Source organism: Limanda limanda, chromosome 11 (assembly GCF_963576545.1).
Source record: "Limanda limanda chromosome 11, fLimLim1.1, whole genome shotgun sequence".
Lineage (NCBI taxonomy): Eukaryota > Metazoa > Chordata > Actinopteri > Pleuronectiformes > Pleuronectidae > Limanda > Limanda limanda.
Genome location: NC_083646.1, coordinates 12,944,271 through 12,968,827, shown reverse-complemented (window position 1 = coordinate 12,968,827; position 24,557 = coordinate 12,944,271). Strand labels below are relative to the sequence as shown.

Below are 24,557 nucleotides of genomic sequence, written 5' to 3'. Positions count from 1 at the left end.
AGCTTTCAAACCGCCTTTTGGCTGGAACACACCAAGAGTGTGATGTGACTGTCCCTTCTGACAGAGTCCCAGGGAAGGGAGTTAAAAGGGAAACCCAAATCCAATCCATTACTGAATTAATAATCCCTAAAAGTAAAGTCACTTATTTAGCCATAGAGTTGAAGGAGCTTTGACAAGACTAACTGTCTATATTAGTCACACCCCGGGCCGTGTGCGGCTGTAATGCTTATTACACACCATCAAACTATGGATGGATGAAGAAAAATCATCCTTTACACTAGTGGGATAAAATATATGGTGGGTTTTGAGGGTGGAACCAGGAGAAAGGATATGATGTTTCCATTTCAATATTTTTTTTTGCAGTATGGCCATTGCATCAGATCAAACTAACACTTAACTATATATATACTGTAACATAGATCCAACTGTTTTATCGTTTGCTGAATATATTATTTTGTTATGATCCAGGTAAATCTGATGAAACAATTTAGAGATTTTTTTCCTTTCTTCTATGGATGACACACATATAATTGCCGGAACTGTAGGGTTTCTTGACCGTAAAGTACCTTGAGATTACGTATATTAAATAAAATTTAATCGAATTATATATGTAATCTTAAAGGCCGTTAGACGTCTCTATTTTGGGGTAGATAGTTCTTGATAGAGTGAGGTTACGATCATAACACGTCTTTGTCAGCAGATGTTGTTGGCTTCCTCTCTTATTTACTCTACTAATTAATTTAAACCACACAATTTAAGAAAACACAAATTGTGTGGTTTAAATGAGTTATTGTAAGTAAATAAGAGAGGAAGCCAACAGCATCTGCTGATAAAGACGTGTTATAACCATAAGCTCCACTCTATCAAGAACTATCAACCCAATAGAAAAAAAATAGAGGCGTCTAACAGCCTTTAAGTTTACATATATAATGTGACTTTTGCATTATATGTGTCTTCAAATTGATGAAGTTGTTTTATGTTTTGCACATGCTTTTCCTTTTTGCCAGTGCTTTCTTGTGCAGAGTGTTGAGCTCTCTCAGCCACCATACTAAGGTCAATCCAGGTCAAATCAAACTGTACTTGCAGTAACCATTGACTGTATATTACCATGTCACTTTACTAGCAGAGCTTAGTGATAGAGATGGATCTATTCACAGTTTGCTGTGTTACTGCAGAGCTGAATGAAGGGTATTTGTGTGAGTCAGCAGTTACCCTCGGTTCACCTCATGTGGCTCCACGGAGACACGCCCTCCTCCTCCACGTCAACGTGCTGCTCACAGGGCGGGCTGTTTGTCTGGCATCGTTCCTTCACTTCCCTGTCCTCCAGGCCACCGTGCCACCACATCAACAGATATGCCCCTACCCGGAGTCAACTGCTGAAGTGAACTCCTCTCCATTTCCCGTCTGTGTGAAACATCATGGGGGACTCGGACGCGGTCGGGCCCCCGCTGCTGTCCCGCCGGAAAAGGGCGACGGTCGGGAGAGGCTCGAGTGTGCAGCCGGTGAACGGGAGGTCTGCGGCGGCCCGTCAGAGCCCGGTGACCGTGGGAGCTGCTGGAGCTGGTGGTGCTGGTGGTGCTAGCATGGTGGAGGAGGCGGCCAAGAGCGAGAAGAGGAGCCGGAGGAACGACATGAGTGAACGCCTGAGGTCAGTGAGGGAAACTTCCAGAAGAGTTCGAGGCGAGGGACGTTTTTATAGTGGTGAAGTTACCACCTGATGCAGCTGGTGTTGATGGACTTTAGTCCGGGTTAAAGGTCACAGAGACGGGTTAAGAACCTCTGTTTCAGTGTTCCTCATTCATTCATACTTTCACTCAGGTAGATCATTCAAAGACTTCAACTCTGAAAAAACAAATATTCATGGCTAATCTTATATGTCTGTTTTTGGAAAAGTAGGACACAATTGGCTTTTTTGTGGATCAGGGGCGTATCTAATGGGGGCCACGTAAACTGGAGTGAAACATGGACCAACAAGCTTCTGCTCTTAATGTTTCTGTGTTTCTCTTTCATTCACACTTTCTATCATGTAAATAGTTTTAAAGCTTCTACGCTAAAAAATAAAGCATATCTGGCAAACCCACTATTTTGCTAAGAATTGTCTTTATTGGCCATGTTTCTGATCAGGGGCGTGTCTAACAGGGGCCCCATACACTGGAGTGAAATGCGGTCCAACAAGCCTCTGCTCATAATATTTCTGTTTTCCCTCTTTAATTCAACTATGTAGTTATTAAAACTTTAGCAATTAATCTATGTGGCTAACTCAATGATACGTCTGCATAGTTCAGGTAGGGCATGTTTTTTATTGATCAGGGGGGGCGTATCCCATTAACTGGAGTGAAATGTGGGCTGACAAGTTTAACATCCTGAGGCCAGCACTTTGTCCCACTTAACACAGCACAGTTTAAGCTGTGAGCATATGTTTATACAGCCCTACTTAAAGTAAAAGAAGTGAGTCTATTGTTGTTTTAATTATTAAAAAAAATCTGCTAAGGCACTTCCATGAAACCCAATACAACTCAGTCAATACCAATAAAGCAAAAGTTCAGTTTAAATGAATACATATTATTTTTGTAAGCGCAGTGAAGAGGTTTGAAACTTTATGGATGTTTTGCTGTTTATCAAGTGTTTGTCATTCTGCCCATAAAGAAAAACACAACCTTCACTCAGACGCAAAATCAGTCTTTAATCTTAAAAGACATTATGATGTGAAATTTCTCCTGATAATTGTGATAAATGTGATCTTATCTGAATATTTTTATATTGATATAACATTTGGCCATGTTGCCCAGCCCTAACCACAACTCCTGCAACTGAGTAAATATGATTCTCCATTGTCCCTTATTTACTTTATACTTAGTTTAAGAATGTTTTAAGGTGAAGGTCAGTGTTGGGTTAATAGTGTCCCAGGGGCTAAATGTGGCCTTGCAAACATAACAAATGTGGCCCTCCCAAATGCCCTCACCCCCCTTTGTGACATCTTCCCATTTATGGTTATGAAAATGTTTGCAGAATTCAATGAATGAAATAATGAATAAATCTCCTTTGAGTAACTATCTTGCGGCCTATGTAAATCCCAATAGCATTGTAGCAGCTAATAATATGAATAAGTTACATCTCATACACAAACAGGCCTAAAGAAGGGGTCTGCTGATTTAGAACGAAAATAAAGACACATCCTCATTGACAATAACATGCGTGTCATTCTCCCGTAAATGAAATGGGTGACTTCTAAACTCTTGGATCACCAGTCACTTCCATATAAAGTCAGTTGTGCAACTCAAAGAATGCATTTTACATATCAGTATTTCTGGCCTTATGCTCGGGGATATTCCCTGCTTTGCTTACTAGTGGATAAAATGACTTGGCTTTTGATACAATCCTAAAATTCTGTTTTTTTAATATTTGTATTGCCAAGAGAAATAAAACATTAAAAAGTATGTTTAAAAAAAAGGCAAGGTCAGCCCCTTACTGATCAATAATGGAAGAAGTGCCCCAACGCTGAACCTAATTATTGACTCTTATCTTCTTCTTCTTCTTCTTCTTCTTCTTCTTCTTCTTCTTCTTCTTCTTCTTCTCCTTCTCCTTCTTCTTCTTCTTCTTCTTCTTCTTCTTCTTCTTCTTCTTCTTACTCGAGCTGACAGCAAACACAGATGTCAGTTTAGGTAGACAAAATATAACAACCTCTTCTTTTTTCTCATATTAATCCTTCAATCTTCATACATTATATGCCATGTGTCACATGTAAATAAAAAATAAGATCATATTACCCTTGAATGAGCCATGCCTCTGTCTATTGTAGTGGCTGTCACAAGACACAGGAGTCGCTGCTGAGTTCATCCAGTGGTTACAACAACTACAGAGGAATCCTCAATTGGTGTGTGGTGATGCTGGTAAGAAACACATAAAAACTTGCATTTAACACAAGGATCTATTTTAGAATTTTCTGAAAACCCCTTTTGAACGACGTACACTCAGTCTCATGTGGTAGTCTGAATAAGGTGATTTATATATTGGTGCACACGTAAGATTTGCATGTCGTTCCAGTTCTCTGCAGTTTAAAAATATATTTGCATCTCACTTCCTCACAATTAGTTGTTGTCTATTTTTAATAGAACTACAACCACCATGTACGACATAGTGATAGTTTTACTGCAGCAGCACAGGCTTTACAGTGATTCTTATTCAGCAGGTTGCACTATTGTGTTTATCTGTTATTAGTTTGATCTTCATATGAAAATTACATCTGCTAAGGTGTTGTATTTGAAATAGACTTGCTTTCCGAAAAAAAGTATGTTTCATGAGGTGATCAAAATAAAATAAATCTCATCAAAACCCTCTGGTTCAATCTGTATTTTCTCAAAATCCTTACTCTTCTTGTCTGTGCTGCCTCTGTCGCCTCACTCAGGACCGCTCTGCTCACTAGTGTCCACCATTTTTTGGGCAAAAAACTGAACATCACAACCTGAGTTGTCTGATAGGTCACTGAGGCAGGTCAGAGGTCAGGCAGATTATAAAGTTGTAGAGCGCCCTCTGCTGGATTTGAAGGAACCTACTTCATACAGTTTGTTGTGCCAGTAGGCTGTGAATTGTGAATTCTTACAGGTCATTACATCTTTTCCCTCACATTCGAACAGATGTTTGATTTTCAAATAAAAAGTGACAGCGCTAATGATTAGCAAGTGTAATATATGTTAAACTCAACATCTAGTGGGGCGCTCACTCCTCTGTGCTCGGGTGACAGAATACAAGAGAATAGGAGAGCAGAGGAAGCTAGCAAAGCCTTTTGTTAATCCAGGCTTTGAACACAGATTTTGTTTTGTGTTCATCGCAGGAGGTTTTCCTTCTTTCTCACTGAACTTCTGTACCATGCCCAGGCAAAGAGCCTTTGTGCTGGGTAATGAGATATTACAATCCATATAGAGGGAAGGAGAGTGAGGGTGAGAGATAAAAAAAAATGGTGGGAGGAGGATGAAGAGGGGAAAAGTGGGGTGAGGAGAGAAAAGAATGGGATGTACAGTGTGGGGGGAGAGAGAAAAGCCTAGACAAGGAGAGGACTGATGTGGAAGGACAAGTTCATTGAATTAGGAGGGGAAAAGTGACAGTGAAGAATGAAAGAAACATAAAATGAGAACATGGAGTATTTATTGTATGAAAACAAACATATTGAAGTTTAACAGTGATATCTCTAACCTTTGTGTGTTATTCTAGGTGCTGAGTAATGCTCGCCTCTTCTTAGAAAACCTTTTGAGGTGAGTACATCTGGAGTCTTAGTCTCGTCTTTTTAACAGAAATTATTACCACTTATTTCAAGAGGCTTCCTGCACTGCTTAATACCCAGTGTGTCATTCTCAGACAGTGATTACAATGATGTTATGAAAATGAAATATGCCATGAAACAGGAAATTTGTACCAGGGTTGTAAAAATGTTAAAAACTTCTTCCGCCTCTTACAGTCTCCTTTTTGCGAAGACCTCTATTCTGACAGTCGCCTTTATTCATTGCAGATATTTTGACAAGTCATAATTAATCCAAGATCTGCATGCATTTCACTATGGCTCATTGAAATGACTTCCTGGGTCTCTTAGGAGAGCAGAGACCTTGTTAATGTTTCTAGACACTCGGCTTTTGTTCCTGCTATGACAAGTGTCTGATTTAAGAAAAAGTCCATAGGGATAATATCTATATCTGCCGTCAATTATAAGCAACTGACCAAATTCAAATTGTCCCTCAGACAAGCTACCTCAATGTTAACTTTTAAAACTCTTTGTAAAACACGTTTTTATATTAAGTGGCTTTTAATTGTTTTATTGTTTTATATTATACAGCATATTTTAAAGTGCAAATAAAATGTATTTTTATCTCTTGTATTGTGAAATGTAAACAGGTTGTTTACTAACTGGCTTTAAATATCAGTTTCTCAATCCCAACTGCTTACTCATACATCTTCATTTAGATTTCTCCTTTTTTAAATGTGCTGTTTCTCTTTTCTTAATTATTTATCTGCTTGTTTGTCAGATACGGTGTACTGGTGGACCCTATCGAGGTGATTGCCTTGTTTCTGAAGGACCCCCACAGCTGGCCAGCAGCGTGCCTGGTAATTGGTAGGTAAACTTATCCCAAATATTAACACTATGAAAAGCAGACAATGCAGTATATTCCTTTGAGGAAGATTTCAGTTAATAATTAATATGAATGATTATCTGATAATGATCAGTTTAGCTGGGGTGGAAGACTCACTTCAAAATGTCACCTGCGGTGCAGAGCTGCAGCTTGAAAGGGAGAAAAGACTAAAAAGATTTCTCAAACTGGAACAACCGACCACAGCAGCAGCCTCAATAAATGATAGGAGAGGCGTGGGAGTCATATGCAGCTTTGTGGAACTGAGTACCAATATGTCTGACAGTGCCCCTAAACAAACCATTTCAAGTGATGTATACCATTGGAACGATTTTAAAGCAGTAAAAACTTTTTTCCCCCACATCGTATAGCACAGACGGTGGGATGTGCCTCATTGCAGTCGATGCCTTGTTTTAAGACACACAGGGGCACATGCTATATTCAAAGTTCTTCCAGTGTTTATTTTTACGGCATGTTGCAGTGAAAGTCTGCAGTGGTGCAGCTCACAGTGTCTCCAGAGGGACAATCACCTGCTCTATATACTGCATGCTGGTGCCGTGCTGCAGAGAGGGGTGGTGAGATAAAAAAGAGAGGGAGAGGGATCGTTGGGGCGGAGAGGGGGGGCATGGAGAGGCAGAGTTATGGAAGAGAAAATGAAGTGGGTGATTGTGTACAGGGAGGGTTGGAGAGAGGGTAAAGAAGCCAGGAATGAAAAGAGAAGGAGAGGGATGAGAAAGGGAATTGATATAAAGTGATGCATTGACACAAGGCAGGAGAAAAGAGACAGAGGGCTGGGTGAGTTACGGTGAATGACAGGTGGGAGTGAGAGCCTGTTAACAGTGACATGGGGAGTGAAGGACCTCATTCCCAGAGGCCACTCATTACTCATATTCATGCCTGAAAGATATGAAAACAAATCTCCATTCAAATTTAAATGACTAGACCTTTGTTACATAGATTCCTCTGTTTGTATTGGTCACTCGTAAAGGATCACGATTATTCATTACCGCTTAACGTTAATAAAACTTTAAGACATTACCTCATATGTGAACATGATTTGCTGCTGAGTCACGTCAGGTAGGATTTCACCTGCAATGGTGGTGAAGACAACGACTCCCATGATCCCACGCTGCTTTGACGACATTAAACTAGGTCCTATGGTTTGGGATCCGTAGCAGCCGAGTGTTAGTGTTTGTCTAACAGGCATCTCTTTTGATCTGATCACAAGTTGACAGCTCTCAGTACATGTATGAATGCGACCAGGACGCACTAACATCACATTCACTCATTCAGAAACAGTGTGAGCTGCATGTGGCCACATTCTGTCAGCCGTGTGAACACAAATATGTCCCGGACCACTCACTCAGCGGACGTCCTCCGACCCGCTACAGTTGGACAATGAACCGTAAATATTTTTAAAATTCTACGTGTTTCCCACAGGTCATATTGATTTGTTTGTGGTTGCAATATCAACATTGACTGCCACACATTGATTTTCATTTTTTTTTTAACTATTTCAAATGAGTAAAATCTTATTTCACTGTAGAGCTGAGCACAGCATATTGATTCACTCAGCCTCTTGTTGCTCTCTCTTTCTCTCACACACACTGAGATCAGACCCGTCTGTCTTAGTCAGATGGGCTAAAAGCAAGAAAGATGTGGTCTTTGCAAACAGAAAAGATGAATGTGTTTATTTTCATATAAAGCGAGGAAGGGATCCCGAGAGAAGCATGTTGATGCCAGCTGTGAACAGGGCTGGTGTTCAAGTGGGTATCATTTGCAAAGGAAACTGGCCTGTGAATGACCATTCGACTAAATGTATTTTACTCTAATGTAAGGTTTTACACTCCATCATAAGTGTGCTGCTTTAGAAATGTCCACCAAAAGCTGCTCTGCAGATACCTAGTGTACAGTTTATGGGCATTGAACAGGTGCTAAATGGTGCTGTTTGTTTCAGTTTGATGCATGAGTGAGTAAAGTAGCTGGTGTTTGTCAAAGATGCTGAGCAGGCCTGTTTCCAAAAGAGATTTAAAAAAGCACATTAGAAATAGCACGCTGTGAAATTCTTCTTATCGCTGTGCTTTAATGAGTTGAGTCTTTTCAAGTTAAGACCACTCCCCTAAAACTTGTGTCAAAGATTAAATGAAATAACATTTAGTAAAAATCGTTTTTTTTACTTTTTGGACCATATTTACAATGTTTAGCAGTAACAGTTTAATAATTCCTGATGCTCTAAATTTAATATTTATTAAATATACATATCTGTCCCCATGTTAAAAGCCACGTTTATAAAAAAATATAATATAATAATAACTTTTATAATAATAACTCTATTTGTATGGCACTTATCTAAACAAGGTTACAAAGTGCTTCACACACAAACAGTACAGGAAGCTGATCTCCTAACTATGTGAGTTTTATCATAAGGTGTTAAGGGTAATGTAAAATGTTATTTTTGCCTTGATACAGAATCTCATTTAACTATATTGAGAATCTTTTCAGAAAACAAGTGAAGAAAACTAACTAATTGTAAATGATGGCAGGTTGAATTAGAATATTTTCACTTGTGTGCATGATGAGCCAGTTTAGTGCACTGTCACCAAAAAGTGTTGTATCTTTGAGGCCTTTGACTGAACCATTAAAGACTTTGATTTGGAATCATAATGCTGCTGGGTAGTTTCACCGATGACAGGATAATGTGCACAAATCAAAAACCTTGTCAGTTTACACATCTGTGCTCTCCACATTAGATGGATTGACATGCTAATGCTCTGATTAGGGTCTTAAAATGGAACAATTGCTGCAATTATGTGTGGCTCAGTCTAGTCTAGTCAGGGTAATGAGCAGTTGACGTATCAGTGGATTCTTCAAGTTCGTTCAGCAATCAGTTTCCCTGCAATTTAACCTGATACTGCTGCCAAATTCACACCTCACTGAATCAGGGTTTGTGGCCACAACTGATGCATAATAAAGTGTATATTGAAGAAAGAAACTTGGCGGTGCAAAACCTGTTGAACTGCTTTTGGGCCAATATAAACTGCTGCTTTGTGGATATTGTAGCTGATAGTAACAAAGCAAGTTCTTTCTTCACTCTCTGCTTGGGTGTTGCGAAAAAGGCATTTGAAAAGCCAAAACCAGTGCTGCAGGTTCAAGACTAAACAAGTCGAATTAGGTTGAGCTCCAGTCTTTTGCACCTATGATTCTAAATGTCTATCAATTTATAATCTAACTAAGAGGGAACTCGGTAGGATCTACACCTCTGCCAAGGCCTAACAGTCCCCTTATGAAACCACATTTAAATTCATTTGGTCAAAATTCCTGGAGCCGCTCCCCCTCATTCAGATCCGCACCAAAATTCTGTGTGTTCTCCCTTGGGTCATGCCCCACCCCTCTACAGCTACCCAACCGGTTGTGTAGTCTTTGGAAATGCAGGCGGCAACATAACCTCCTGGGCTGTCAAAATTATGTTCTGCATGTGGAGAAAACAGAACAGTTTGGAGACCAACGAGGAACAACACACAACATAGTGTTGCTGCAATCACAGTTGTCCCAGGAACTTGGGAGTTGGCTCTTGAAATTCAGCTCTTGTCTCAACTTTTACATTTACGACTAGACCCTTTTTTACCTCAATTTCAAAGGGGCTTTAAATGGCTTTAAGTGGTCATCAAGATGAGGAGAAAAGCTCTATATACATATAGAGCACTTACCATTTACAATTGTACACACACTCAAACATGAGTAGTATTAAGAGTAAGACTGATGTATACCTCTAAAGAAAAAGTTTCATTGTCTGGCAACCCCGCTGGAATCCAACAGAAGTGACTGTACGAAGAAATAAAGTGTTTTTGATGAACTGACCCCAGCCTCTCTTTGTGTTTTTGACAGTGTCCAACGTGTTCATTCTGGTGGCTCTGTACACCGAGCGGCAGCTGTCGAAGGTGAGTGGAGAAACCCTTGTTGCACTTTAATACCAAAGCGCTGTGGATTTGAGCTGAACTGTTGAATTCAAAGCTTTCCCCCAACACCCAGGAGGGATTATGTCTCTAAAACTGACCGACCTTCCCCGACTGCATCTGCATATGTTAAATGGGAAATTAGTTTCACCATCTGTATTTAGGACATATTCAGTTATGCTCTGTCTGCTTGGCATGCACATGGAACATTATGAGCCTTTTAAAACTTTACTAGGCCACCGTAACTCTAAATGTAGTTCTGTTTTACTCCAGTTCTCAAAGGCCGGGTAAACAAATGCTTCAAAGTGTTTTATGTTTCGCTGATGTATTCTAAAGCAGGACATCTGACTGGTTTTTAAGATTTAACATAAAACCTCCTGCTGCCCCCTCTCTCATTTTCTACTCAGAGTTCATTCAGTGAACCTGTGGGATTTCTGGTCCACTGCATTAACATGGCAGTCATTCTAACATTCCCCGCTGCAGTGATCCTGCTGGTCCCCTCCGTGACCCCAGGTAAAGTGTTTCTCGCTGTTATTAAAATGCCGCCTCTGACTGCTCGCTGCAAACGACTCTGCATAACCAAGACAGTGACTGTGACCGTAGCACCTATTATGCAGCTGCGCCATTATCTATTCATTGGTGGTTTACAATGTACCCATGGGTATAAAACAGAAAATAATGTGATTGTAATGAAGATTAAGGGCACATTCACGTCCCTGCCCTTCAGAGAAACAGTTGACCAGTTAGTGCAGTAAAAGACACGTCTTGTACAGAGACGTAATTGGAATCGGTTAGTGGTAATGGAGCAGTTGGTCATGACAGGATTATTTCCAGCTGGCTCAGATGAGAGGAGAGAGGGGAGAGGAAAGAGGAAAGAGGAGAGAGGAGAGAGGAGAGAGGAGAGAGGAGAGGCTCATCCAAAGGTCACCTTCTTCTGTCCTCATCAGGCTACATGACGACACAAAATATAACCACCTCGACAAACCATGCTCTTCACTAAGATACTGTACACTACATGATTACCTCCACCACGAATGTTCTGTTTTCATGGACATTTGTGTATTGAGCAGCGACTGAACGGATTGGGGAAGAAACCATTACATTTTGTTGTGGATTCAGATCAGGGGTCAGATCCAGGAATTTCTTCACACTTTCTTTAAGAAATAGAGCATTTTACACCATTTGCCTTGATTTATCTGAAAATGATTCATGGATATTGATGAAATGAATCTCTGAGTGTGAGAAATTTGGTGCAGATCGAGATAAGTGAATCGAAATGTGGTTTCATAAGCAGACGGTTTCCTTTTAGTTCAATATATAATGACTTATAAAAAATACTTTGAGGCACTTACTCGGAGCATTAAAGGTGCAATGCTTATAAAAAAAAATTTCACCCCCTAATGTCCTCACTTGCCAACTTTACCACAACCATGAGACAGATAATGATTTATCAATGTGATCAGGCACATATTTTAGTGTTAATTTAGAAAGATCTCCCATTTGGGTAAACTCTCCTCTTCCTTTACCTCTCCTCTCCTCTCATATGTTCTCTCCCCGGGAGGTGAAGGAGTAAAGGAGTCAGTCCATCTGTCTGTCTGTTCTCTCTGCGCTGCTGTTCACACAGGAAGGGCAATTACAGAGGGCAGGTGTGTGTATGCACAGGTGTGTGTGGGTGTGGGAATAGTCCCTGAGTATGTGACTAGTATTCATACATAGCATATATGAAGTAGAGATACAGGATCTGATATCAATGTTCATTTTAAATCATGTTACTTTTCTTTTGAGGAACACTGTAGTGGTGAAGCAGAACTGTTCTCTGCTTCCATTATTTCATTATTTCCTCTTTCTTTGCTGTTTCTTCATCGGGCAAGTTTGATGCGCGGAATGTGTTTTGCAAGATGGTGTAAAACACACTGTAATGCTCTGTTCATTGAACATTAGAAGTATCCTTAGAGATAACACATGAAGACACTGACTGAGAGAGCAACAATTCAAAATGAAGGAAAATAATTGTGGGAAAGGAAATTAACTCAACAAGTTTTATGCCTCCGTACTGACTGCGAAGGAGGCTTTGTGTTTTTGTCTGTTCATCCCAGTGATATCTCAAATACTCCGTTCAACTCAAGGATGAACTGACTGGATCTGGTTGGTCCAAGGTCAAAGTCACGGTGACCGCAAAAAACATGTTTTTGGCGTCTTTAACATTATATATTCAATGAGAAATGTCAGTCAGTGCCAATGTCATTTGAATTAATCATCTTAAGTTCCAAAACTGGACACTCCTCCATTTTTTACAGTTGAGGCGTGAGATGTTAGCTTGGCATCTGAGGTATGTGCAGTAGGACGCACGTTGCCAGATGGAGCTGAGCCTGGTTGGTCTGAGAGTGGAACCACTTTGAACCTTTTACACCAATCTCCCCAAAGAGGACAGGCATGTCTTTTAGTAGAAAATGAAGAGTGATGATTTTAAATCAGTGAATCATCATGACAGTCACAATACAAAAAAACACAAAGTCAACCAAGCAGAATTTATCAAAATCCCTGACAAACTGTATAATTGTGGTGGATGATTATTGGCTCTTGTGTGTTTATTATCACTGTGTTCAGTAACTGTCTGGTGGCCACATTGAGCCAAGAGACAGATGGTTAATGGATGAGATCTGCTGTGGGGTTTGATCTGCACCTCATCCTGTAGGCAACCGTTTCTTACCTCATATGTGCAGTTTGCTCACAGGTATGATTTTGTTAGTGCATGTATGATGGTGTGTGTTTTTCTCTTTGCTCAGCATGATCCACATGATCTGTTTGGAGGGAAACTACTCAGTTGGAGTGTGTGTGTGTGTGCTCGTGCGTGTGTGTGCTCAAGATTCTCAAAAGATGCCTAATAATCTCCTTCTAATCAGTTTTCCCTTATCAACCAATAAACACTGACACACACACACAAACACACAGTGGTAAACAACTAGCTCTCACTGCTCTCTTACTTTGAGATGAGTTAATTTATTTTACTGGGCTTGTTGAGCTGTTTGTTCAAGATCAAGTGACGACCTCTCTTTCCCTCCATTTTCCATTTTTTAAATCCTCCTTTCTCTCCATTTGTTTTCTCTTGCTCTACATCCTGCCCCAGTCTCTCCTGTCATCCTTCATCTCTTATTGTTTCTTCGCTTTCTTCTTCTCTTTCCATCTATCCCTTCCTCTGGACTATTTTTTGCCCTCCATAGTCTTTCCCTTATTTCTTTTCCTCATCTCTTTTTACATCCTCGCAGTCTATCCGCTGATTGCATGTTTTTATTCTACAGCCGCATCCATAACACAATTTAAATATGACTTCCTCTCTCTACCCCCCCCCATCAGTTGGTGGCGTGTTTGCACTTGGTGTTTACACCATTCTCCTCCTGAAGCTCTACTCCTACAAGGACGTCAACATGTGGTGCAGAGAGTTGAGTTCTGTCAAGGCCAAGAAGCTGGTCAGGTCGATGTCTTGTAAGTCGCACAAACACACACAGACACACACCATAGCTTCTGTGAATCTCCCTCATCCAGAGGGTCCTCCATGTTCCCATATCATGCTGTTATGGTGACATCTTATGGCAGAATTGTGAAACAGCAGCCCTAAAATATTGTTGTTCTCGCAAACAGTACAATTGAAATTTTATTAGAATAAGATTTTAGATAAATTGACAGCTGACTACATTTTTTTTTCTTTTTAATGATTAATGGCATTTAAAGGTCAGGTTTTCGCTCTATTTGTATGTAATGAGCCATGAAATTAAATATTACAGAACACGTTATTTTAAGTGTCACTATATGAAGCATATGTGTGTGTGTATAAATTCATCCCACAGGTCCCACATCACAGCATTTCAACAGAGGTGACCAAATGGTGTGTTATCCTGGCAACCTCACCATCAGAGGTACTGCAGCTTTCTATCTTTTTTTTTCACAGCTGTTTTTTTGACATGAAATAGTTGCTAACGCAGGGATTACCTGTTGTTTCATGTCAAACTGTCGGCTGTCATAAAGGTCTACAGGTCGTGTTTCTGTCATGTATCACTTTTATCATCACACTGACCTCCTCTCTGTCTCTCCAGACATGTATTATTTTGTCCTTGCTCCGACTCTGTGCTACGAGCTCAACTTCCCTCGCTCTCCGAAGATTCGCATGGGTTTCCTCCTGAGGAGATTGTCTGAAATGGTGAGGAAATGTTTCAAATCAGCAACAGCCCCCAAAAAACACTTACATTCACTGAAGCCATATGTTCAGGGCAAAAAAAAGACAACATTAGTGCCTAGGAGACACGCAAACTGTCTCTGTTCAATTTCCTGTCTCATGTTGTTATATACGCTTCTCTATCTAATTTACCAGATTTTGTTGTTAAAAAAATGTATCTGTGAAAAAACGTTACTCACTTTATGAATGTGTCTTTCCCCCCAGCTGTTCTTCACCCAGATGTTAGTTGGTCTCACGCAGCAGGTACAGTCAAACCAAAACTGATGTATGATGATATAGTCTGAATAAACAACCATGGACAATAACTCTAATCTTGCATTGTCTATCTTTTCTTCTTTTTCTCTTTCAGTGGATGATTCCCGTCATTGCAAGCTCCATGAAACCACTGGAGGTGAGACTGCACAGAATATTTTGGGATGTGGTTGTTTTCAGATGCAAAGTGCTGCTGTGCCTCATTAGTTAACCTATGGGTCTCTCCTCTCCTCTTTTCTCCACCAGGACATGGATCTGTCCTTAATGACTGAGAGACTCCTGCGATTAGCTGTGAATAAACACCAAACATGTGCATCGACATTTCCACAACCTTTGTTCATGTTGTTTGTTGGAATTTAAATTCATTTCCTGTGGAAGATCAGGTTAAAACATAGTAAAAACTACTACACAGTCACATTTTTTCCAAAATGAAGGATAACATTGGTTACACACTGCATCCTTCACACAATCATGTATATGGTGACTATGGTTGAGAATGTGGGGAAGAACATTTTAGCATGAGGCTTTTATTTGTACTTTTATCCTCTTCTAAATGTCTCTCAGTCACAGTTTTATATTCTCATACACCCTCCAGGTTCCTAATCACCTGCTGTGGCTCATGTTTTTCTACTGGTTCTTCCACTCGTCGATGAACTTCACTGCCGAGCTGCTGTGCTTTGGAGACAGAGAGTTTTACAGGGACTGGTGGTACGTTTGTGCGACTGTGTTTGTGAGGTGTGCTGCCTGGGTGTGTTCTGCTCAGGGTCACTGCACGCACTGCTTTTTGCTTGTAAATGGTAAATCTCTCTTTTTATATAGCGCTTGATGACCACTCAAAGCACTTTACAGTGTAGTTTTTCCATTTACCCAGTCATACATTGAAGCACTTTATCACACATCACTCACACTGTGCAGTAGAGGAATGTGAATGCAGACAACGCAGTTACAAAATGTTTTGTGAAACTTTGAATGAAATAGTTTTACTGAAAAATTACATTTTTTAAGCATTCTTTTATTATTGTCATTTACTGATTAAAGCAAATTTCATCACTTAGTGTACTTGAGGATAATTTCCTCTTTTCCCATGTGTCAATACAGTTTTTAGAGTTTTTCATATCCATCAACATTAATCAAACAGCCACTGACCCGTTATTTAGAGCCTGTAGTGCTTCATCACTCTTATTTGCTGACTCCTCTTTCAGGAACTCTGAGACTGTGACATATTTCTGGCAAAACTGGAACATCCCTGTACACAAGTGGTGTCTACGGTAGGTTACTCGCACACTAACACATCGAGGGGAAGAGACGAAATTTATCAAAGTGAACGCAGGAGGTTTGATGCAGGGAGAAAAGACTTAAGCAGTCAGGGCTGATGTATGTGGGGGAGCGATTCATCAGGCTGTGAGAGAGTGTTCACAGCCAGGCACATAAGTAAATAAAAGGCTTTTTAGGGACTACTTACTTTGACTTCCTGTCAGGTAAGAAGACGCTTCAAAATTTTAGACGGCAGCAAAATAAAATGGTAAATGACTTTCTACTATTTGTGTCGGAGTAGTAACAAAATGTTTCTGCCCATATTTGAGTGTGGATACCTGACCCAAGCCAGGCCGGCTTCAGAACAACATGTTAAAACTATAGTTGGCTGGGCTGATTATTTTTAAACTTTCCGATCCCTTTTAATGACCCCCAGTGTCAAGACCCCAGGGGGTGATCTATACTATATACGCCCCCTTTCAGCCTTGACAACATAACGAGGGGGCTGAGCGCCAAATAGATTCTCATTTATACCACATCACTTTTATTTCTTATTGTGTATGGCAGTACATTTTGTTCATTCTTTAAAATAAGTTTGATAAAAATAAATATATGTTGGGTTTGGGTCAGACTCAGTTAGTTTCCTCTCGGGTTTGAACAGGTTCTGACAGAAAAATGCAGCCAAAGCTACACTCTGGTCCACATTCCCGTTCCCATCATTCTGCCAAGTATTTTCTTGACAAATCATTTAGTCAATAATAAGATAATTGTAAAAAAATAGATATGTATATAAGTGTCATATATGATAGGAAAGTGAATATCAGTGGGTTTTGGACTAAGGGAAGTAGAAAGCTTGAAAAATAAACTTATCGAGATGTAGATTCATAATTTTCGTCTCTCTGCCTGTTTTTCAGCCACTTTTACAAGCCGCTGCTGAGGAGAGGATTTAGTAAAATGATCAGCCAATCAGCTGTCTTCTTCTTGTCGGCTTTCTTCCACGAGGTAAGAGCTGAGGACCATAACAACTTTCCGTGATATTCTACTGTAGACTCGTCTCAGTCTTTAGTAACCTCTGCCTGATATTAGAGTTTTAGTCTCCCCCTCCATCAGATCTCTAACATGCCCCTGTTCTGTTTCCTGTCTGTCTCTGTGTGTCAGTACCTGCTGAGTGTTCCTCTCAGGATGTTCCGACTCTGGGCCTTCATGGGCATGATGGTGCAGGTAAGACCCAACACCTCATTTAGCTGATGTTGAACTTACAGAGCAAACCTTTAAAGGACATTATATTTAAAAGTGTTTTCTTGTTTCTGATATAACTTTTTAACATGTGAAAAGGTTAAAAGCTGGTATAGATGGGTTGGAGGTAGTGAGACTGTGGGAGCCCGGCCTTGCAAGAGGAGAACAGTGGGTATGCAAACTGGAAACAGAGCAGTCAGACACGGGGGTGTGTGGTAAATCAAAATTAGGCGTTTATTTACAACTGATAGGGAAAAGGGAGGAGGGCGCATAAAGATAAATCAAATAGTTTTGCCGGTCTGGCAGTTGGGGTCTGGGGCTCCAGCGGGCTCTTCCTGATGGCAACGAGAGAGAAAGACAGCAGTTAATCCTCTTCATCTGATAAACAGGCAGGCCGTTGGCCTCTTACCCTGAGACTCCTTTTGAAAGCGTCTGGTTCCTACTCCCTCAGTGGCTCAAGAGACTCTGGTCCCATTTCCTCTGGTTTTTAAAGGGCTCCTGATTGCCTCTTGACTCAGTCCACCTGTGAGAGACAACAAGAGACACCTGGGAGGGGAGGAGCTCTCCAGGAGGATCCCCTGGGGTAGTACCGCCCCTCCAACACCACGCCTCTGGATTGCCTCTGCCTGGCTGTCCTCAGCCATGTGTGGCACGGCTGACAGGCTGGGCCATCACATACCCCCCCCCTCAGCTCCGATCCACGGTGGGGAGCGGCCGACCACAGGCAGTCGTCCCTTCTCGACATGGCATCAGCGTTCCCATGCAGCCTTCCGGCTCTGTGTTCCACTGTAAACTTAAAGTCCTGTAAGTGTAGAAACCAACGGGTTATTCTGGCATTCCTATCTTTGTTGAAGGCCATCCAGTTCAGTGGGGCGTGGTCAGTGACCAATGTAAACTCTCGACCCAGTAGGTGATATCTTAGTTTGTCTATCGCCCATTTAACAGCTAGACATTCCTTTTCTATTGTTGCATAATTCTTCTCATGGGGAAGCAGTTTGCGGCTTACAAAGGTTATGGGGTATTCACATCCATCATGTACTTGGGACAGGACTGCACCAAGGCCTACCTCTGACGCGTCTGTTTGAAGTACAAACCTCTTGCCGAAGTCGGGGGTGTGTAGCATGGTTTCGCTGCAGAGGGCTTTCTTCAAGGCATGGAAGGCCAGCTGTGTCTGTTCCGTCCACTTCACCCGGTTGGATGCACTTTTGTTTGTCAGTTCATGTAAGGGGGCCGCTAAAGAGGCAAAGTTAGGGATGAATTGTCTGTAATACCCCAATAACCCCTAGAAAGGTTCTCACCTGACGTTTTGTCTGGGGTTGGGGCCAGGTTGTTATGGCATCCACCTTCTTTACCTGGGGTTTCACATTTCCTCGTCCGACAGTGTACCCAAGGTAATTCGCCTCCTCCAGGGCGAGGCAGCACTTTGCAGGGTTGGCTGTCAGTCCCGCCTCTCGTAAGGCCTGGAGAACAGCTGCTAGGTGCTGCAGATGGTTCTCCCATGACGTGCTGTGGATTACAATGTCGTCCAGATACGCCGCAGCGTAGGCCTGGTGTGGCCGGAGCACTTTATCCATGAGCCTCTGGAACGTTGCCGGGGCTCCATGAAGACCAAACGGGAGGACTCGATAGTGGAAAGCGCCGTCTGGCGTTGAGAAAGCTGTCTTCTCCCTTGCTTGTGGGGTGAGTTTAACTTTCTATAGTCATTGCAGAACCTAATGCTGCCATCCGGCTTCCCAACAAGGACTATCGGACTGGACCAGGCACTGTGTGACTCCTCCACCACCCCAAGGTCAAGCATTTTCCTCACCTCCTTTCTGATGGCCTCCCGTCTGGCCTCTGGGATTCGGTATGGTCGTAGCCTTACTATCTTTCCCGGCTCTGTTCTGATGTCATGGGCGATGGCTGTTGTTCGACCCGGGGCCTCGGAGAAGACATCTCTGTTTCTATCGAGCAGTTCTCGGAGATCTTGTCCTTGCCTGGATGACAGCTGGTCACTCATGTTCACTGGCGAGAGGACCTGGGGAGGCAGGTTAGCTAGAAGGACATTAGAGGGGACAGGGAGAGGCTCATGCCATGGCTTCAGCAAATTTACATGGTAAAGTTGTTTGTCTTTCCTACGGCCTGTCTGCCGTACACGATAATTCACAGGCCCCACCCGTTCCAGTATTTCATAAGGCCCTTGCCACTTGGCTAAAAACTTGCAATCATTTGTTGGAAGTAAAACCATTACCTTGTCTCCAGGTTTGAACTCTCTCACCTGGGCTCCCCGGTTGTATACCTTTGCTTGTTGCGCTTGGGCTTGCTGCATGTGCTCCCGGACTAATGGCCAGACTTGGGTCATTCGGTGGTGCATTTGCTCCACGTGCTCCACGATGCTGCGCTGGGTGGACGGCTGCTGCTCCCAGGCTTCCTTGGCAACATCCAGCAAACCCCGGGGTCTCCGACCGTACAGAAGCTCAAACGGTGAGAAACCAGTCGAACCCTGGGGTACTTCCCGTATAGAGAATAGAATATATGGCAGGAGTTGGTCCCAGTTCTTCCCATCAATATCGATCACCTTGCGCAGCATGTGTTTTAGAGTTTTGTTAAACCTCTCTACAAGTCCATCTGTCTGAGGGTGATAGACGGAGGTTCTGATTTGTCTCACCTTTAGACTTTGGCACAGACATTTCATCACTTTGGACATAAAGCAGGACCCTTGGTCTGTAAGGATCCCATCCGGCAGGCCTACTCTACTGAAGAGCAGAAACATCTCTCTGGCGACCACCTTCCCCGTAGCAGACCGTAGAGGAATGGCCTCCGGGTAACGGGTTGCGTAGTCCAGTATAACTAGAATATAGCGGTGGCCACGGCTAGATTTCGGTAAGGGCCCAACTATGTCCATGGCAATCCTGCTAAAGGGTGTTTCAATAATGGGGAGGGGTATCAGAGGGTTTCGGTACTCTACCTTTGGGGAGTTGATTTGACACTCGGCACAATGTCTGCAGTAGTCCTCCACGGCCCTTTTGACTCCCGGCCAGTAGAAACGGCTGAGAACACGTTCATACGTCTTCTCCCTCCCCAAATGTGCCCCTAGTAAGTGGGAGTGGGCTAGGTACAACACTTTGGAAGCATACTCTTTGGGGATAAGCAACTGTTCACAGATATCAGAGTTCTTTTTGGTTACTCGGTATAACAGCTTATTCTTGATCATGAAATGTGGAAAAGACACTTGACTCACCCCAGCCTGCTTTTGACCCTCCATTACTTGGACGTCTCTCCAGGCTTGGGTTAGGTTGGGATCCTGCAGCTGGGCCGAGCCGAATTGTCCTGGCCTGAGTCCTCCCTCCATTTCAACTTCCGGGAATTGAGAGAACATCTCGTCTGATTGTATGTCTTCCAGGGGCTCCATCTCCGCTGCCCGTTCGGGGTCTGTTGCTGTGGTCTGGGTGTGGACGGCTTCCTCCCTGTCGTCATTAGTAGTTTCTGCTGGGCTGCCATCGGGGGATACTGCTGCCCAGGCGGGGCGAGCTACGGAAGACTTTCTCTTCTTCTCCGGTCGTCTTCTGGTTTGCCATTTTGGGTCCATTGCCTCCGCGGGCCAGTAGCGGGAGAAGAGGGGGCTGTCCCGGCCGAAAAGCACAGGCACCGGCAGTTGCTCGACTACCCCAACCTGCAGAGTGAATCGTCCTCGAGGAGTGATTACTTGGATTTTGGAGGTTGGATACTTCCGGGTATCCCCATGGATGCAGGACACGGCCATCTCTTCACCCCAGGGGGCACTGGCGAATTGTGGTCGAACGAGAGAAACCATATTTCCGGAGTCCAAGAGGGCCTCTGTGTCTCTCCCTGCAATCTTCACCGGAAACCTTGGGGCTGGTGCTCCCTCATGGGCCCAACAGGTAGTGAGGTGGTGGCAGTAGAGACCCTTGTTGTCGGTAGACCCAGCTGTCGGCATCGGCTCATCCCGATCCGGACACTCTCTGGCTAGGTGTCCCTCTCTGCCACAGGAAAAACATCGTGGGATTGGAGGAGGCCACTGGGTTCGTCTCGCAGCTGGTCCGGTCCAGCCAGGGGGCGTTCGGGCTGGTGGGGAACTGACAGCTTTGCCTACCATCTCTCTCTCTGTCTTGGCTTTATAATTGTTTGGCTTGTTTTCTGACCGCATCAGATTAGCCATCACTCGGTGATTTTCTATTAAGGCTATTAATGTGTTCACATTGGGAGGCCCCTGCTGGGCGACATACCTCTTGATGTCATTTGGCAAGCCTCTTGTACACCGGTCAATCACCACTCTGTCCACTATGGGCGGCCCTTCTGCTTCTTCCAGCCAGCTCCTGGTGTGACGGACTAGCCCCATCACCTGTGCCCGGACGGGGAGAGCAGGGTCGTAGCTCCAGTCATGCACTCGCTGTGCTTTGGCGGGGAGGCTAAGTCCATATTGGCCTAGGATGGCAGTCTTTACCTTATCATAACTCACAGCCTCTGCAGCTGAAAGATCTCGACAGGCTTTCTGAGCTTCGCCGGTCAGGAAAGGCATAAGGATGTTCGCCCATTCTGCTTTTGGCCATTTCTCTCTCGTTGCTGTCCTTTCAAACAGCGTAAGATAGGTCTCGACGTCATCATCTTGCGTCAGTTTAGTCAGCACCTCTCTTGGTTTCCGCTCTTCCGTTTTTCCTGTTGCTCTACACAGCTCTACCACAGCTGTCTGCAGAGTGGCTTGGGAGTCCAGAATGGCTCTCAGGATCTCTTCCATGGTTGACCTTCTCTTCCGATCAGACGTGCTCTATTCCAACTCTGTATACCCACTGATAGCGAAGACTCAGTCTGCCCGCATTCTCCACCATATGTGGGAGCCCGGCCTTGCAAGAGGAGAACAGTGGGTATGCAAACTGGAAACAGAGCAGTCAGACACGGGGGTGTGTGGTAAATCGAAATTAGGCGTTTATTTACAACTGACAGGGAAAAGGGAGGAGGGCGCATAAAGATAAATCAAATAGTTTTGCCGGTCTGGCAGTTGGGGTCTGGGGCTCCAGCGGGCTCTTCCTGATGGCAACGAGAGAGAAAGACAGCAGTTAATCCTCTTCATCTGATAAACAGGCAGGCCGTTGGCCTCTTACCCTGAGACTCCTTTTGAAAGTGTCTGGTTCCTACTCCCTCAGTGGCTCAAGAGACTCTGGTCCCATTTCCTCTGTTTTTTAAAGGGCTCCTGATTGCCTCTTGACTCAGTCCACCTGTGAGAGACAACAAGAGACACCTGGGAGGGGAGGAGCTCTCCAGGAGGATCCCCTGGGGTAGTACCGCCCCTCCAACACCACGCCTCTGGATTGCCTCTGCCTGGCTGTCCTCAGCCATGTGTGGCACGGCTGACAGGCTGGGCCATCACAAGACATTGATTAAATAGTTCATTAGTGCAGCTCAATCATATGTGTTGTGGATGATGTTCCTGTGGGATATTTTAAAAGGTGTTCTCAGTGTTTGGCCTTGGCTCCACTATCATTAAGGTAATTAATGGCCTCAGTGGCAGTGCAGGGCATGTTTGATGTATCGTGGGGGAATATGGGGGAACAATAGGTAATACTGTGTAAGTGCCTCTTGTTCTTTTGCTGACTGTGTTAGTTTTTTAATCATGTGTGCTGAGTCATACACCTCAGACGAGAGGAATCTGGACACCCCACCTGTAATTAGTCATTAAAAGAAACACAATCACCCACTGTGTTTATTTAATTCGCTTTTTTTTATTCACTCATCAGCTTCCATTCGCCTGGTTTGTCGGGCGCTTCCTGCGCGGTAACTACGGCAACGCTGCAGTGTGGATGTCCCTCATCCTCGGTCAGCCGTTTGCCGTCTTGATGTACGTCCATGACTATTATGTCATGCAGCACAGTCAGGAGGCTGACTGATGCACACACACACACACACACACACACACACACACACACACACACACACACACACACACACACACACACACACACACACACACACACACACACACACACACACACAAACAAACCACGTGCAGCTTCTTTGTCTCTCTCTTCTTCTGCCTGTATCTCATAAATACGACTTGTCTGCGCTACAGAAAATGAATACTGTCAGGATGAGCTGATCAAGTCTGCTGCAACATGATCATGATGACAGCATGTTTACATTAGACCCATTGGCTTTGGTTTCTCCCTGCTGGGAACAATCGCTCATGGGAAGTGGACTGTGTAGAGAAATGTGAACCTGGAACACTATTGTACAGTAACGACATAAAACTGCAGCTTGTTACTCAGGTAACTTTTCTTCCAGCGCCTTGTTAAGTTGCCAGTTTTAGGCTGTAATGTTCGTTTATTGGATAATTTATTGCATTTGATTCTGCAACAATAGCAACGTGCAGGATAATTTATTGACTGTTATGTTTCTTCCCTTTAGGGCTCTTTGGTGACTAACACTGAATTTGATAAAACATGTAAAGCTCACAACGTTATGCAAGTGCCTTGTTGGAAGTTATTTCCTACATTTATGAAACCACTGTCACTTTATTTGTTTGTCAGCCAAATTGTCCTAATCTGTCTATTCTGCTGGAAGAACATTACAAAGAATAATGAATGTACGTTGAATTTATTGGATTATTTTAATATTCTGTTTTACTCTGTCAATTATGACAACAGCCAGCATTACTGTACATCTGTTTTGTTTTGTTTGTTTTGTACCTGATGTGCCATGACAATAATACAACACATATGCAATCACTTCTACATTTTATGGATTTTTTTTAAAGTCTAAAAAACAGGTCATATGCTAAATAAATGAAACTTCAATTACTGCCAGTGTCTCCTGTTATCAGAATCAAGTCTCTGTTGATGGAGGCTCTGAATGAATCCAAACACATCCCACAGCAGGCAGTGATTCAGCTCCACACATTTCTACAAAATAATCCCATCCTGTGACATTAATTAAAACATTCTTACCTCTTAACTTCAGCCAAACCCTGCCTCACATTTAATCACCTGAATGATCTCCAAGTGTCTTTTACAATTTTGTTCACACTTTTTTGTGTGGGTTCACATGAATTCTGTCAGTTTAAAGTAAGTTTGGACAAGAACATCTGCTAAAAGCCAAAATCGTAAACACGCCACGTGAATGACATTTCACATGTCTCTGCGTCGTCTCCACACAAGGTCACTACTCATTCTCCGATGCTCCGTTCAGTCAAACATGCAGAACACTACGTCCTAAATCATTAGTCTCTGAATGTGGTTCTCACTGGGCTGAAAATCAAACTGAAGACGTTAGGATTTTCACACTCTATCTACTGGACATCCAGGGTCATGTAATCATGTCACAGATGTGTCGGTGTGACTGTGCGAGGAGATCCGTCACCTCGACAGGACTGTGAACCTGTATCTTATCAGGTTGACAGTGAATTAAACAGCGAGTCTGACGCAAATCACAGTTTTTGTGTAGGCGTGTGTGTACCTGCTCTGGAAGTGTGACATTTGGTTAAACAATCGTCTGCAGGGATTACAGCGTCGATGTGACAAGACT

General features: G+C 43.1%; 1 protein-coding gene and 1 long non-coding RNA gene across 3 annotated transcripts in view; one reads left to right on the top strand and one right to left on the bottom strand.

Moving 5' to 3' along the window:
- Nucleotides 1–1,728, bottom strand: part of LOC133014698 (uncharacterized) — a 93,612-nt gene extending 91,884 nt beyond the window's left edge. The window contains exon 1 of the long non-coding RNA XR_009681475.1: nucleotides 1,213–1,728. This is a non-coding gene — a long non-coding RNA (uncharacterized LOC133014698). The remainder of the gene's footprint in view (nucleotides 1–1,212) is intronic.
- On the top strand, nucleotides 1,300–22,971 carry dgat1b (diacylglycerol O-acyltransferase 1b). Of its 2 annotated transcripts, none has more exons than XM_061081963.1 (17): nucleotides 1,300–1,648; nucleotides 3,800–3,890; nucleotides 5,209–5,249; nucleotides 6,015–6,100; nucleotides 10,002–10,054; nucleotides 10,477–10,582; nucleotides 13,424–13,552; nucleotides 13,915–13,983; nucleotides 14,161–14,264; nucleotides 14,505–14,543; nucleotides 14,650–14,691; nucleotides 14,799–14,843; nucleotides 15,148–15,260; nucleotides 15,755–15,820; nucleotides 16,721–16,808; nucleotides 16,965–17,027; nucleotides 22,775–22,971. In XM_061081963.1, the coding sequence occupies exons 1-17, from the start codon at nucleotides 1,419–1,421 to the stop codon at nucleotides 22,922–22,924; spliced, it is 1,515 nt and encodes a 504-aa protein (XP_060937946.1). In that variant the 5' UTR covers nucleotides 1,300–1,418; the 3' UTR covers nucleotides 22,925–22,971. The 2 variants fall into 2 exon arrangements, with proteins under 2 accessions (XP_060937946.1, XP_060937947.1); XM_061081964.1 differs by lacking the exon at nucleotides 22,775–22,971 and adding an exon at nucleotides 17,536–17,723.
- Nucleotides 22,972–24,557: the final 1,586 nt, after the last annotated feature.